The sequence below is a fragment of the Apiospora hydei genome, assembly GCF_038363865.1.
Source record: "Apiospora hydei strain CBS 114990 chromosome Unknown utg000007l_segment0_segment0, whole genome shotgun sequence".
NCBI classification, from domain to species: Eukaryota; Fungi; Ascomycota; class Sordariomycetes; order Amphisphaeriales; family Apiosporaceae; genus Apiospora; species Apiospora hydei.
The window spans coordinates 2378264-2393200 of record NW_027117366.1 but is presented as its reverse complement, the minus strand read 5'-3'; the positions used below and the strand labels follow the sequence as shown (position 1 = coordinate 2393200).

Here is a 14937-nt window from a genome sequence, read left to right as displayed (position 1 = left end):
CTGTTTCCAACCCTTCTCCCCCAAACAAAAGCGCCTCACGCCCCGTAGCGATCCGTCGGCCGTTACGTACATGCTACGGAGGTCATCCACAGACACTGCTAAAACACTTCTTACGAGGTACCTGCTATACATACATACATTACGTAGGCTCGCTCTCGAGCCTGCCATCCTAATGCACCAAGATGTCGTACGGCTGACCGAACAAAACCACGTCGCCATGGCTGCGCTTTTTCGGAGGCCAACGCGACTTCTTACCGTCGTCGCTGCCATTGTTGTTCTGTACATTCTCGTCATCTTCATCCCCAAGCCGCGCGAGGACCTGTACGGCTTCCAGTACTTCCGGAGCAGTTTCGACTGGTCGACCCTGACCGAGCACAATCCCGTCGCAAAGTTGACCCCTCTCCCGCGAGGCTCGCCCAAGAGCCTGCCCAAGTTCCAGCACGACTTCGCTTCCGACAAGGCGCCCAGCCGCGAGCGGCTCCAAGTCCTCGAGAGCCGTCGCGCCGAGATACGAAATGCCTTTCTGAAGAGTTGGGATAGCTACAAGAAACATGCGTGGATGTACGATGAGCTCACGCCCGTGTCGGGCGAGGGCAAGGATACGTTTGGAGGCTGGGCGGCCACTTTGGTCGATTCGCTCGACACCCTGTGGATTATGGACCTGAAGGACGAGTTCCGCCACGCTGCCGCCGCCGCCGTGACGCTCGACTGGTCCAAGACGAAGGAGACGGCGTGCAACTTTTTCGAGACGACCATCCGGCACCTGGGCGGCCTCCTCAGCGCCTACGATCTCAGCAAGGAGGCTGCGCTGCTCGAGAAGGCCATTGAGCTCGGCGATATGCTGTACTCGGGCTACGACACGGACAATCGCATGCCTCCGTTCTTCCTGGACTTCGACCTCGCAAAAGAAGGGCTGCTGGTCCCTGGCGTCCACGATCCATCCGCCGCTGTCACCTCGTCCGGCTTGGGTTCACCCGGCTGGCGCAGCTCACCGGCCAGGATAAATACTACGACGCGATCGACCGGGTCGCCCGGGTCCTCGACCAGACGCAGAACTCGACGAGGCTGCCGGGCATGTGGCCCACGTTCCTCAACATGCGCAACCTAGACTTCTCCGGCCAGCGGGGCTTCACCCTCGGGGCTTTGGCCGATTCGCTGTACGAGTACTTGCCCAAGATGTACGCAATGACGGGCGGGCTGGAGCCCATGTATGAGAAGATGTACCGGAACGCCATGGATGCCGTGACGAAGCACCTCTTGTTCAGGCCCATGACGCCCAACCAGGACGACATCCTCTTCACCGGCTCGGTTTACGTTAGTTCGCAGGAAGGCCCAGAGCTCGAGGCCGAGGGACAACATCTGGGCTGCTTTGTAGGTGGCATGTTTGGCTTGGGCGGGAAGCTGTTCAACATTCCCGAACATGTTAAAATTGCGGAGAAAATCGCCCGGGGTTGCGCTTGGGCGTACAACGCCTTCCCCATAGGTATTATGCCCGAAACCTTCACACTGTATCCGTGCCCCAGCTTGGAGCCGTGCGCGTGGGATGAGGAGTATTGGGAAGGAACGGCGGACAGACGGCTGCCGCAGGGGTTCAAGAACACGATGGACCCGAAATACATACTACGGCCCGAAGCGATCGAGAGCATCTTCTTCATGTACCGCATGACGGGCAACCCGGAATACCAAGAAATGGCCTGGAGGATGTTCCAGTCGATCAAAAAGGCCACGGAGACGAAACTAGCATTCTCGGCCATCAGCGACGTGACGGTGGCGAAGGCGGCCGACACGGAGAAGCAGGACTCGATGGAGAGCTTCTGGACGTCCGAGACGCTCAAGTACTTTTTTCTTGATCTTCTCGCCGCCCGACCTCATCGACCTGGATAAATACGTGCTCAACACGGAGGCGCACCCGTTCCTGCGGCCGGTCGCACATGGATTCTTTACATATACCTAACCCAGCTAAAGTTCAGCGAGGGAGTTTTGTTTTTTGGGGGCGAGACGAGATGATACGGGAAGATGAGAGACGCATTAGCATGCATGCATTTGTAATGATTCTATCGCTGCATGAGATTAGGCGTTGTTGGCTTTTTCTTTGGATTACGATTTTGATATTCACATTGGGGGTGGTTGAGCGATGATACCTATCTGCAGTCATGCGTTGACCTGGGTGCGACGAGCCATAATAGCGACCTGAAGTTTCGCGATAGCTCAGCAGCATCAATGGGCATTGGCAGCCAAGGGGACGATTTGATGGGTTGCAGAAGTAGTTATACCATACCCCACGAGTGAGTGTGGCTGTATATACAGGTTCAGGATAACACTAGTAATGACATTTGTATTCGACATACAGTGGACTACGTCGTGATTATTGCTACATTCTCATCCAACAGCCTCTCATCCATGATACAGTTTCAACAATTTGCCTAATTGCCTATTACGCCGTAAAAACCATCAGCCATATATTCCGCCGCCAAGTGTGACCTTACATCCCGGGTCATGCAGATGCCATCACTGCAGCGGCATATGCAGCGTCCGCACGTGCGTGAAGACGTCGCGGCTGTACTCGCCGCCCTCGCGGCCGGTGCCGGAGCTCTTCATGCCGCCAAAGGGCGTGCCGAGCTCGCGCACCAGCCAGCAGTTGACCCAGACCAGCCCGGCCTCGAGCCGCTCGCCGACGCGCCGCATCCGGGCCCCGTCGCGCGTCAGCAGGACCGCGGCCAGGCCGTTGGGGTTGTCGTTGGCGAGGCGCACGGCCTCGTCCTCGGTCGCGAACCGGCTGATGGTGGCGACGGGGCCGAAGATCTCGTCCTGCAGCAGGCGCGAGCCGGGCCGGACGTCGGTCAGGATGGTGGGGGGATCCAGTAGCCGCCGGCCGGGTCCGCGGGCGGGAGCTTCTCGGTGGAGGGGGAGGGGGAGGTGCTGATGGTGGAGTGGAAGGTGGCGCCTTCGGACTGGGCGAGGAGCAGGTAGGAGCGGATTTTGGTGTAGTGCTGGTGCGAGACGACGGCGCCGACACGCTCGCCGCACTTGTAGTTGGCTTGGACGTAGGCGGTGAAGGCGGCGACGAAGTCGTCGTAGATGGAGGATTGGACGTAGATGCGGGATCCGCAGAGGCAGATCTAAGGGAAGGCGTTCGTCAGCGGTTCAGCGTTCAGTAGTATAACCCCTGTGCAATGATGGGGAATGGGAGAGAAGCCAAGAAAGGAGACCTACCTCGCCCTGGTTCTCAAACGCCGCCATGGCCGCCGTCTGCACCGCTTTATCCATCTCGACGTCCCCGAACACGAGCGTGGGGTTCTTGCCGCCCAGCTCGAGCGAGAGGTGCTTGTAGATCTGGTCCGCCGTGTCGCGGCGGATCTGGATGCCCGTCGCGGTGCCGCCCGTGAAGGAGACGCCGCCCCTCACGAGCGGGCTGCGCACCAGCGCCGACCCCGTCGTCGCGCCATCCCCGAACACGACGTTCATGGTCCCCGCGGGCAGGCCGGCGCGCCGGAACACCTCGCAGAGCAGGAAGGCCGTCATGGACGTCACTTCGGAGGGTTTGGCGACGGCGGTGCAGCCGAAGGCTAGGCAGGGGGCCACTGCGAGTATGGTCAGCGGATGAACGGTTTATTTCCTACTTCGAGCGAGAATGGTACGTGGCATGAGAGTATCTCGGGAGAACAAAACAGTGCATGATTTTTATCAATACTCATTTGATTACTTACTCTTCCACGTCAGTAGATATAACGGCATGTTCCATGGCGAGATCAATGCGAACACGCCCGCAGGGGAGCGGTGCTCGTACGTCAAGATATTGGCGCCGTCGACCACGCGGGCGGCCGTCTGTTGGTGCAGTATATATGTCGAGAAATAGCTGTTAATTTATGAATACTCATGTCAGACTGTTTACTTCTTATTCCGCGCCTACCACAATTCACTCTGAGTTGAGGGACTCTGTGCATGGTTCAGGGGTGCTTATACGGTTAGACGAGATGGGCCTTACTTGAAGTTGGACACGGCGCGATCGACCTCGACCCGCGCCCTCTCCAGCGTCTTGCCCTGGTCGATGCTCTCCCACACGGCAAACAGCTCGCGGTGCTCCTGGATCAGCTGGGCCACGCGCTGGAGGTGCTTGGACCGCGCGGCCGCCGGCGTGGTGGACCAGGGCCCGAAGGCGTCGGTCGCAGCCCGGAGCGCGTGCTCCACTTCGTCGGCACTGCTGATGGGGACCTGGCCGAACGTCTTGCCCGTCTTCGGGTCGACGGCGTCGATATACTGTGACGTTGCTGTTGCTGTTGTTGTGCTCGTCGATGGCGGTTCTGTGAACGAGCCTCCGACATAGTTCTGCATCTTTATCTTATATCGGCCACCCTCGTCCGACGACGACGATGCATGGTGTGGCGAGGCGATGAATGCCTCGGCTTTCTCCAAGGTGTCGCACAGCCACACATCTTGGATGACAGAGCTGCCAAACTCGGAACTGTCTTCTCCTTTCTGGATCGATCCCATAGCTGCTTCACTGGAAATTGTAGGTTTATATCTCCTGTCAATGCCAACGACAATGGTTTGATGTTTTCGATTCAAGGAAGCGAGTGATTCGCCGTCCAACTCGCTTTAAGTCGGCCTCGGGTTGGCTTGGAGATACGGAACCTTGTACGGAGTAGGAACCACTCCAACCTAGCATGGGATGGCCAATAGCTGCATGTACCCTGGGTACTCAGCTAACTACATGCATATACGATTTGGAGTATACCACTGTAAGGAGAAAGGGAGCGGTTTGCAGTCAAGTCTCTTGAAACATATCTTTCTTATCCGGTTTCTTATGCTCAGCATGTATTCAGCCACTTCATACGACTCAGTTGTTGTTTTGCGAAATCATCAAAATTTGAGAGCATCAAACCGTTTCATCCATTTAAAATGGCCAAACCGAGAGGTAGGGTGCGGCACGGCACGAGGGGATGGAGGGGGAAATGCTACTGCACTGATGCATCCATGGTCGATCGCGGAAGCTGGGGAATTGGGGTACGGCACTATATTTCGGATGCACTAAAAACCTCGGATCTCCAAGTGCGGAAGCGGAAAGGGGACCACATGATTGGCTGCGGTCGGTATAACCGATACAACCCGGAACCCAAAGAGCGATCAGACAGAGTCACTTACTTGTTCGAATTCGACGCAGAGCAGGTCACAAGCAAGGGCAAAGCAAAGAGAATCATTACTTCCAAAATCAAACACAACCTTCAGGAGATTGGGTGTGACTGATTATACATCAGACATCCAAAATCGTCGGCACAAGCTCACTTTGAGCTCCTTGGCACATATCTCACCCAAGCAAATAAACAAAACCTCCTCCCAGACTCCTGTCGGCAAACCCAGCCATCCTCTCACCATGGCCTCCTCCTCAGAAACCCAAACATCCCCCAACGGCACCCCCTACCTCCTCCCCGCCACCGCCGCCCAAGGCCTAGCAAACTACCCCCACGCCCGCGTGATCCCCGGCAGCCCCCGCGTAATCTACGTCTCCGGCACCTCCTCGCGGCGCGGGGACGGCACCTACGCCGGGTGCGTCACCGACGCCGCCACGAGGACACACGCTAGACATCCGGGAACAGACGGCGGCGGTGCTGCAGAACATCGGCACCATCCTGCGGGGCGCGACGGGCGGCGCCCTAGGGCTCGAGGCCGTCGTCGACGCCACCGTGTTCCTGGCCGACATCGCGGGTGATTATGCGGGAATGAACGAGGAGTGGAACAAGGTCTGGCCCGACAAGGCGGCGGCGCCCGCCCGGACGTGCGTCCAGGTCGCCGCACTGCCGAGCCCGAAGCTGAATGTGGAGATCAAGTGCATGGCGCTGTGGCCGTGATCGGATCTGTCTGGGGTCCAGAAGTATGGAAAGTGGTCGGACGTTGAAGTTGAAAAGCGACTGGTCGATTCAGTAAATTCATTCTTGTAAGACAGGCATGGAGGTCGGATGGGCTGTGCGCCCACCAACATTGATATCTCCATCAGCAAGTCGCTCGTTATAAATGAACCCATCGCGCATCGTAAAATTATGTACAATTTGACAAATTGGATAAACCATGTCCAACATCTTAAACGCAAACGCAACGCTACGTACACTCATTCAGGGGTTAATCGTTCTTCTAGTTTGCCACCAGCGGTTGCACCTCCAAGTGCTCCAGCTCCACCATAGTTTTTTCATGGACGTGTCCTTCGACTTCGCAGGCGTATCTTTCGCGGGCTGCAGGTCTAGTTGAAACCCAGCAAGTTTCTCTTGGAAACGTCTCTCGAATTTTGAGCCGAGGTTGAAAAGCTTAATGGCATTTCCGGATAGCATGTTCGCCCTTTGCTCCCACGTCAGGAACCTGGATAGTTGATCTTCAGCACACAGCATCTTTCCGGCTACTGGGACTTCTGCAGAATTCATTAGTCATTTCCTCCTTATACGTTTGAATACCGGATTGCGGCTGTTGCTTACCTCCTAAGGGAAATGGGTAATCCGAGCCCATGACAACACGGTCTGACCCAATCTTCTTGCAGAGAAACTCGAGCAAGTCGGGATCGTGCACGAGAGAATCAACCCAGAAAGCGCCTTGGCTCACATGGTCGGCCGGACACACGCCCCCCGAGTTCACCGCCACCAGGTCGGGGCGGCAGTCGTATCCGTGCTGGATCCTTCCCAACAGAGCTGGGAACGCGCCACCGCCGTGGGCGAAGCACAACCGCAGGCGCGGGTGCCGCAGCAACACCCCCGAGCCCGTGATCGCGAGGATGGACAGCGCCGTCTCGGACGGCATGCCCACGAGCCACGAGCCCCAGTACTTGGACCATCGCTTCTTGTTCTCCTTGGGCAGGGCGTACCCTAGCGGGTGCACGAAGACGACCATGCCGAGCCGCTCACACGCAGCCCAGAAGGGTTCCAAGGCGGGATCGTCCAGATTCATGTCTCCGACCGTAGTGCCGATTTCGACACCGACAAGGCCTAGGCCCTTGCAGCGCTCAAGCTCGTTCACTGACTCGTCCACGTCCTGCAGCGGCACCGTGGCCAGTCCGACGAACCGGTCCGGATACCGCTGGCACGTTTCAGCGATGTGGTCGTTGAGGGCGCGCGCCAGCACCGTGACGGGCTCTGCCGGCTCATCGTAGAAGAACAGGATGGGGACTGTGCTTATGATTTGCACGTCCACGCCGGCGGCGTCCATCTCGCGGATCCGGGTCTCGGCGTCGATGCAGTTGGGCTCCACGGTCCGGAAGAAGCTGTCGCCCACGTACATGTCGATCTCGTCGCTCTTGCCGCTCTTGGAGGGCCGCAGGCTCAGCCAGGGGTCCGTGGGCGAGTTGGTGGGATAGGAGGAGAGATCCGGCAGTGAAGACGGCATGATGTGGGTGTGGATGTCAATGCGATATAAGGAAGACCCGTCCACGGGGCGGTTGGCCGCGTTCTTGGCAGTAGTGACACATCCTGTGCTGGTGCAGCAACTATCTTCGTAATCCGAAATCTTGGACGGTGCCATGTTCACGTTTTGTGCTGAACAGTTTATATATGTTGTTTATAAACGGTTTGCAACATTAACGGGTAGGTACGGCGATGGGTATGTGACAAGTAAATGTCTCGGTATTTGATAATTAGTGGGCGTTGGTAAGAAGGAGGTTATTTCAGATGTAATGTGCTCAATGAATCAAATTTCGAGTATAGGCATGGGCATTATGGATTTAGACATGGGAGCGGTCATGCCTTCCTCTTGTACATTTTACGTTGAGATGATGTGCAGCGTGATGCCTCCCGTGGTCGCTTCCTCCGAGGAATCCAGCACTGTATCCGCGTTCCGGTCCCGCCTTCCGTTATTTTCTTGGGCCTGGTTTTTTTGAGTTTCGCAGGGGAGTTTCGTTTCTGATTGCATGGCATTTCTATTCATAAACAGAAACACATCATGCACACCGCCTACCGGTCTGTCCGGTGACCTCATCCTAGCATGGGCATGTCCAAGTCGGGCTGCACCAGCTCGCTCTAATTGGTGCCCGGATGCAGCTCGATCTCACCGGCAAGGCACTTCAGCTCCCCGTGCGACGATACCACCTACCTGATCGGGTTGCTGCGATGCATCCTTCGCATATCAACAGGCAAACATGCCCAACTTCAGTACCTTATCAATGTGTAACGCGTTTAGGGCACTGATGCTTTTTACGCTGAACATGAAGACAATACGGCCATGCTATGACAGATTCATTATCCAGCAATACACCTGGCCTTTTTGCGAAACACAGGAACTCACTGCTCATTCGGGACCTGCCACTCCTGCATTTCAGCCAAGTCTTGTCGTTCCCTAACTTTAATATAACTAAGTTTCCATGGCGTTTGGAAACGGAAGCCTCGACAACTACCGGGCATCAGCAGGGCGTACCGTGGAAACTGCACTGTGCAACCCGATAAGCTGCTTCCGAACTTCCGCGTCCTTGGCATTGCGGTCATGCTGATCTCAAGCGCGCTCAGGCTACCCTTGATCATCAAAACGGTCCTTCACATAAATAAACACTGGCAAGCTTGAGTTGCTGGGTCGGGTCGTCTTGTTTGAGTAGTCAAATGCTCACTTGAAACATGTCTGCTTGTATAGCATTGAATGGCATGAATATATCCAACCTCCATGATCCAGACCGGGGCTCATATGATAAAGGGGGTATCTTGAAGCGTTGACTACTCCTTGTCATAGAAAGCATGGGAACCTTACACATAACTAAAATGGACAATTTGTCAACTCGTAGGGATTGTTTTCGACTTGGGTCAGGAGACCAGCTATTGATTTAATAACTACCTAACATGTATGGACAATACGTCCCTTCACCGCCCATCTCACGATTCCCACACACGCCTTCCCGGCCCCTGTATCTCAACCAAACACTCCTAGACAGCGCCAGCCGTGGGCGCCGTCGTGGCCTCGGGCGTCCAGGTCCCGACGCTCGATGGCCCCGTTGGCGTCTCGTTGATGGCGTCGTTGTTGCGCGAGCAGCCCGACTTGGCCACCAGCGCGGCCGGGCACGCGACCTGCTTGAAGGTCACGTCCGGGTTGTCGGCGCCCCCGAACCAGTCGAAGCGCCAGTAGCAGCCCGCCTTCAGCTTCTCGGGGAACGAGTCGCATTCCGACCGCGACGAGACTCCGCCGTACTGCGCGCCCCAGCCGTTGGGCGGCGCGCCGTACTGGTTGGTACAGGCGTTGAATAGGCCGACGCCGCCGCCGGGCATCTGGGAGGGATTGTCAGTCTCGTACATGTACTATTTGTTCAAACGGCCTTGTGTGGATTCCAAGTAATGGGAATGCAGAGAGAGAAAGGGAATTATCGATGACCACTCCTTTTGTCGTAGCCCCTTGGGGAAACAGGTGCGACTTGACATGATAACGTTCTCAGAGATCGTAGACTAAAAAGGAAAGGAAAGAGAAGTGTAAGGAGTAAATATCCTTAAGCAACCCCTTCTACTCCCTGAACTTACCGCAATATCAAAGTGATTCTGCCCCAAATCGCCCCCCGTATTCGAAGCCTGCACGACCATCGTCTTCCCACTGACGGGCCCGCTCGTGAACGTGAGCTCGTAGCACGCGCAGCACCACGTCTGCTCGTTGGACCCCGCGAGCTTGACCGCGGCCCAGCCGTACGCCGTCGTCTCGTTGACGGCCCAGGGGCTCTGGTTGGAGCACATGTAGGCGCCGCTCGCCACGCCGTTGTCGCACCCGGACTTGGTGTCGGACCCGCCCAGCGGCCCGTCGCTCTTGTCGCACGTCTGCACGTACTTGCCCGAGTTGGTCTTGAGGCCCCAGCCGCAGCTCGGCTTGCAGCAGTCCCAGTACCGCGTCGTCCGGCCCGTGCCCGAGGAGCCGCCTCCTCCCCCTGCGCCGAGGCCAGGAGTGGGAGGTCGCGGCGGCGGCGGCGGTCGTGAGAATCGAGTGGACGTGCATGTTACGTTTGCCTTGGTGACAACAGAGGAGGAGATAGTTGGGTTGTGATGCTGTATTGCTCTGTTTTTCTGTATCTTTTCTACCGAGTCGGTCGACGGTCTAACAATGGACTGATAATGTACTCGAGAAAGAAGGCCTCTGGGAATTTCAGACAAGAAAATGGAAAAGGGCCTCAACGCTTCTTAAAACCTCCATGCCGTAAGGCCGTACGGAATCGACTACCGAGAAATCCATATATACAGACTCAGGGGCAACTATACACCTGCACCTTAGATGGAACCTCATCCCGCGATCTGCACATTGGCACTCGGCAAATCAACGCCCGTCGTAGTGTCACTTGCTGTGACCCCATCATAACCGCCTGGAGGGTAGCCCCCGGAGGCGGCTCGAAGGTGGAGTTGGGCAATGGCAAAATAGATAACCCCCATTTGGAAAAAGCCGAACGCCAATATACTCACAGCCGGCAGAAGTAGACACATGAGATCATTGCTCAGCAAAGAGTCCCTACAGGACAACCACACTTACTCACGGCTTGTAATCCCCCGCATGCTTCCATACAACTGCACAGCAATTCCATCCTTGCTAAGTCATCCCTCGATGACTTATCAGAAAAAAATACTAGCAAGGTAGAGCAACACCACGACATGACGTGGTACAAGAATTAGCAATTCATAACTGTGAAATGATAAGCTTCTGCCAGTAAGATTCTTTTTATTCAGTGTAGCAGTTCCTCATCTATCACGAAGAATGCGCAGAGTTCTACAGAACCGGTCTAGCACCAGAACATATCCGTAAAGTCATGATCAATCATGCAAGAAGCCATGCATCTCCGCTTAGTAACGGCGATCGCTACCGTACTCATCACGGCGCTCCTCGTAGTCGTTGTTACCGCGACGCATATAAGACTCGGACTCTCCACCGCCATAGCCCCCATCGTTGCGTCGGCCACCATAGCCGCCTTCGTCCTCATCACGTCGGCCCCCTCCGTATCCGCCACCGTAGCCCCCGCTGGACTCCTGACGGCCGTAAGATGACGACTCGTTGTCACGGGACTCGCGGCCGTAGCTATCACCACCGCCGTAGCTGTTGCCACCGCCGTAGCTGTTGCCGCCGCCGTAGCTGTCGCCACTGCCGTAACTGCTGTTACCACCACCGTAGCCGCTGTTACCGCCACCGTAGCTGTCGCCACCACTGTTACCACGGCCGTAGCTTTCGCCGCCGCCGTAGCCGCCACTGTTGCCGCCGCCGTAGCCCTGGTTCGAGCCTCCGTAGTCCTCACGGCGCTCGGTGTGAGACTCACGGCCACCGCCGTAAGACGGATGGGACTCGGTTCGCTCCTCATAGCCGTAGCCGGTGGTGTTGCCACGGCGGTCCTCGTCCTGCTCGTAACGCTTGTAAGTCCTCGACTCGTCGCCGTTATCGTATTCAGTTCGCGACTCAGTGGCTTGCTCGTAGCGGCCGCCAGAGTGACCGTATTCGATCCGTGTCTCGGTGCGCGAGTTGTCATCATCCGTTCTGGAAGAGTAAGACTCCCGGTCGTCCTTCTTGAAGTCATCGCCTAGCAGGCTCTTGCCGACGGAGTGAAGGAAGCCGCCGATGCCACTCTTGTGGCCGCCGGACTCCTCAACTTGAATAGGATGGCCTCCTTCTCCTGACGGGAGGTTGATGCCAGCTTGTTGCTCGAGAACGTTGCCGATACCGCCAGTAATGCCTTCGTATATGGCGCCAGCAGCCGCACCCGCAATACGGTCTTCCATGGAACCACCCTCTCCGCCTTCATAGTTCTTTTTCATGCCCAAGGGCTTGCCACAGCCGTGTCCAGTATCATGGACACCTTCCTTGTGGTTCTCGCCTAAGGTTTGGTCAGTACGTATTTCTTCGACATTAAAGTAGATATGTTGACATACCGTTGAAGACACCATCCCGGGAGAGCTTGCGTCGGAGGTCGTCCCTGCCACGGTCATCCATCTCATCCCACCATTGCCTGACCGAATCAAACATGATCTGGCGGCCTTCGCGGGACGGGCCATTAGCCTGGTCGCGCTGGGCAGGGTGATGCATAACACCGAAGATGATGTTGGTGATGACCTCGTCGGGGTTTCTTCCCTCATCGTCCCAAAGCTCCATGATCTGAGGAGTCGCCCAGGCAACGACCTTGCTGGCAGTTTTTCCGGCGACCTCGTTGAGGATCTAATTAGGTGGATGGTTAGTATTGTCTCCTTTCGATAGAGCTCGTCCAAAATTACTTACGTTGGAGAAGTGATCCTTGGACAGCATAGAGTGTGTGGGGTCAGATGAGCGGTCGTCATCGAAAACGATATGCTGCTCGGCCTCGCTACTCTCAATGATCTCATGAGATCCGGTGCGAAGCTCGTTCTTGACCTGCTTCAAGACAGGAACAACAAATGGAGCCATGATAGAGAATACCCAAACAGACATCTGCTCCTCAAGTTGCTCGAGGATCTTGGGCAGAATGGGGATCTTCTCAATCATTTCGCCGATGGTCTTCATCAAATCATCGTGGAACTCAATCGCAGGCATGACCTGTTTGAAGATATCCTGGACGTAGCGAGTGAACTCCTCGGGATCGCGAGGAGAAACCTGGGCGTTCTGCATCTGTGAGTTGGCAGCGTTATCCTGGATGTTCTGCATTTCACCCTTCTTGTCTCCGCCGAGGATTCCGTCCGGAATTTTGTTCAGGAGATCTTCGATGATGCTGGTGTTGCTGTTCTTGTTGTTCGTCAGAGTACCCTCGAGCTCGTCCAGCTCATTCTGAGTGAGCTTGTCGGAGACTGGCCATTGTATTAGACGCTATAATATGTACGAGTAGAGGATCAAGCACGTACCTTCACCAGTAACGGAGTGCAGGAAGTCGACACCACCAAAAGTACCAGTGACAAGAGGGTAGACTTCATCACGAGCTCCTTCAAGGCGCATACGCGTATCCCGTCCCACGTGGGGGAAGACATCACGCTCACCCATCTCGATCAGAGCCAGCTCGGTGTAGTTGCTGTGGGCAAGGAAATCTGAATACCTGTAAGTTATGAAGCCAAGATCAAGAGAGGCAATATTACAAACCTTCCAGACAGTGAAGTCCAGTACCAAGCAAGCGCAGAGCCTCGTAGATTTCGTCCTTGTTGTTGCTGCGGCGGTAGCTTCTGGCCAGCTCAATAGAATCACCGAAGAGCTTTCGGACGTGTTGGGCTGAAGTCATAATTCCGGCGCGCTCATTGGCGATGTAGTTCTTCATACCAGACTCGGGATCAATGGACAGCTCGCGGTCTTCGTCAATGGGACCACGGAGACGTCTGTCGTATTGCCTGGGGTCGCCAGCACCAGCGCCATAGCCCTTAGGGTTGTCGATATGGTCCTCGGGTCTGTAAGTGCCTGAAAAATCGTCAGTGGGCAGTTGGTTTTAATTTGGAATGGCTCATACCAAGTCTCTCAGCAGTGATTTCGAACTCCTTGCTACCGAAGCCGAATGTCATGAAGCCCAGGACACACAGCAGCAGGCGAATAGCTTCGGAAGAAACAGCCTTCACAGTTCCGATATCAATCGCCTGCGAGTAGTCGCCTAAACACTGGCAGTCAGTACTTGTTGCACAACAGCTGGCAAGCAATCAAGGCGGCAGGGCAGTAAGACATACGCAGCCAGTTTCCGAAGTAGACCTGGATTGATGGTATTAGTGGTGTTATATGATGGGAGTTATGCGTTTGAATCGACTTACACGTTGGACTGTGAGCTTGTCGAACTTCTTGCCGTTTCCAAGGACTCTGGCCATTGCCAGGGTCAAGAGGGTGTCCTCCAAATCACCATCTGTATATTTCAATTAGCAATGCCCCAATATTGCGCAGCTGTAAAATGCTGTGATAGAAGGTTGGTAGGAGGCAGTCTACAGCCTTGAGAATGGGTTGGGACCTGTACTGGCGAATAACAACTGCTCCCTTTCGTATGTTATTCGCTCAACACAGTCACGCATTGTCCCAATCACAGGCAAGGGCTGAGGCGACCTCCATTTTGACTTTCACTCGAGGTGAATTCATCGTATATGCAGTGTAGTACCGTATGCAAGTGATGCAGTGTTTGGACGGGTATTCGGGCAAGCTATAGCTGTGAAGACTTACGGCGCCCTATCAGGAGTATCTGTTAGCTGCTGCACGGTCATGGCATTGGCAGGCCGGTCGAAACTTACAATTGACTCCTTCGACCTTGCTAATACCAGCAATGTTACCGGCGCCGAAGGCCAGGGCACCTGGCGTGAAAGCGCACAGGATAACCACAGCCAAAACGGCGGGGTAGAAGGATTTGGATGTGAACATCGTCGAGACCTGCCCTTCAGATGTTCAAATGTCGTTTTTCTGATCGAGGTTTTCTCAGGAGTAATGGTAGGTCTTGGAGAAGAGAAATTGACCAAAACAAACCGGGCCAGAGCGTGAAGAGGGGGAAGAGGCTCAAATAAGAAGAAGGGAAACCTGTCAAAGAAAGGTCCCTCCTCGCAATTTGGTGTGTGACGTTGGTGCCCTTGTTTCTGGGCCTTCCTGTCCCTGTCAAGGTCAAGTTTGGAGGGGTCGAAGGGGGTTCATCATCGTTGGACGATCCAAAAGTAGGCAGGGGGCCCCATAGCATGAAGCTTAGCTGGAGATCGACTGAACCTCCGACCTGCCAAGACGCGATGGCAGGCGTCTAATGCATTCAATTGGACCGAAGTGGTCGGCAATGGGGTTGCTGGATGCTGTGCTTGACTTGCTTGACTTGCTTGCTTGGAGCCGTCCCCAATAATCAGTACACCGGTACTTTGCGTCTTGTTTTAGTTAAACCCGAATCCCTGCAAAGGCTGCTGGTGGCAGTATGTACGTGGTACGAATGCCTTGGCTGCTTGGGGCCCCAACTGACAGCAGGATTCTAGCCCATGCCAAGGCTCTACGAGGAGGGGACGAGGGACGCTGAGTGAGTCGATACACGTGTGTCAGATGCTCGTTGGACGACAAGAGGTCAATGTAGGTGTG

The 14937-nt window shown here is 55.5% G+C and overlaps 6 protein-coding genes across 6 annotated transcripts; 2 read left to right on the top strand and 4 right to left on the bottom strand.

Annotated features, from left to right (window-relative positions):
- Positions 1-172: 172 nt before the first annotated feature.
- Positions 173-1954, top strand: PG997_009829 (glycosyl hydrolase family 47; the record flags this gene model as incomplete). Its single annotated transcript, XM_066814144.1, is given in 3 exon segments — positions 173-949; positions 988-1820; positions 1837-1954. The coding sequence occupies 3 exon segments, from the start codon at positions 173-175 to the stop codon at positions 1952-1954; spliced, it is 1728 nt and encodes a 575-aa protein (XP_066666106.1).
- A 554-nt stretch (positions 1955-2508) lies between these two features.
- PG997_009828 (aldehyde dehydrogenase domain-containing protein) lies at positions 2509-4491 on the bottom strand (the record flags this gene model as incomplete). The annotated part of the gene is made up of 6 exons (XM_066814143.1): positions 2509-2919; positions 3006-3119; positions 3214-3581; positions 3708-3825; positions 3921-3936; positions 3986-4491. 6 exons carry the CDS (start codon positions 4489-4491, stop codon positions 2509-2511), a joined length of 1533 nt encoding a protein of 510 aa, XP_066666105.1.
- Positions 4492-5371: 880 nt separating this feature from the next.
- Positions 5372-5846, top strand: PG997_009827 (YjgF-like protein; the record flags this gene model as incomplete). The annotated part of the gene is made up of 2 exons (XM_066814142.1): positions 5372-5548; positions 5595-5846. 2 exons carry the CDS (start codon positions 5372-5374, stop codon positions 5844-5846), a joined length of 429 nt encoding a protein of 142 aa, XP_066666104.1.
- A 261-nt stretch (positions 5847-6107) lies between these two features.
- PG997_009826 (aminocarboxymuconate-semialdehyde decarboxylase) lies at positions 6108-7497 on the bottom strand (the record flags this gene model as incomplete). The annotated part of the gene is made up of 2 exons (XM_066814141.1): positions 6108-6397; positions 6462-7497. 2 exons carry the CDS (start codon positions 7495-7497, stop codon positions 6108-6110), a joined length of 1326 nt encoding a protein of 441 aa, XP_066666103.1.
- A 1385-nt stretch (positions 7498-8882) lies between these two features.
- Positions 8883-9860, bottom strand: PG997_009825 (endoglucanase type K; the record flags this gene model as incomplete). Its single annotated transcript, XM_066814140.1, has 2 exons — positions 8883-9221; positions 9468-9860. Coding segments are annotated over 2 exons (732 nt in total), but the record flags the coding sequence as incomplete, so codon positions are not given.
- Positions 9861-10763: 903 nt separating this feature from the next.
- Positions 10764-14250, bottom strand: PG997_009824 (Het-C-domain-containing protein; the record flags this gene model as incomplete). The annotated part of the gene is made up of 8 exons (XM_066814139.1): positions 10764-11777; positions 11848-12120; positions 12181-12722; positions 12777-12956; positions 13009-13317; positions 13367-13504; positions 13661-13747; positions 14124-14250. 8 exons carry the CDS (start codon positions 14248-14250, stop codon positions 10764-10766), a joined length of 2670 nt encoding a protein of 889 aa, XP_066666101.1.
- Positions 14251-14937: the final 687 nt, after the last annotated feature.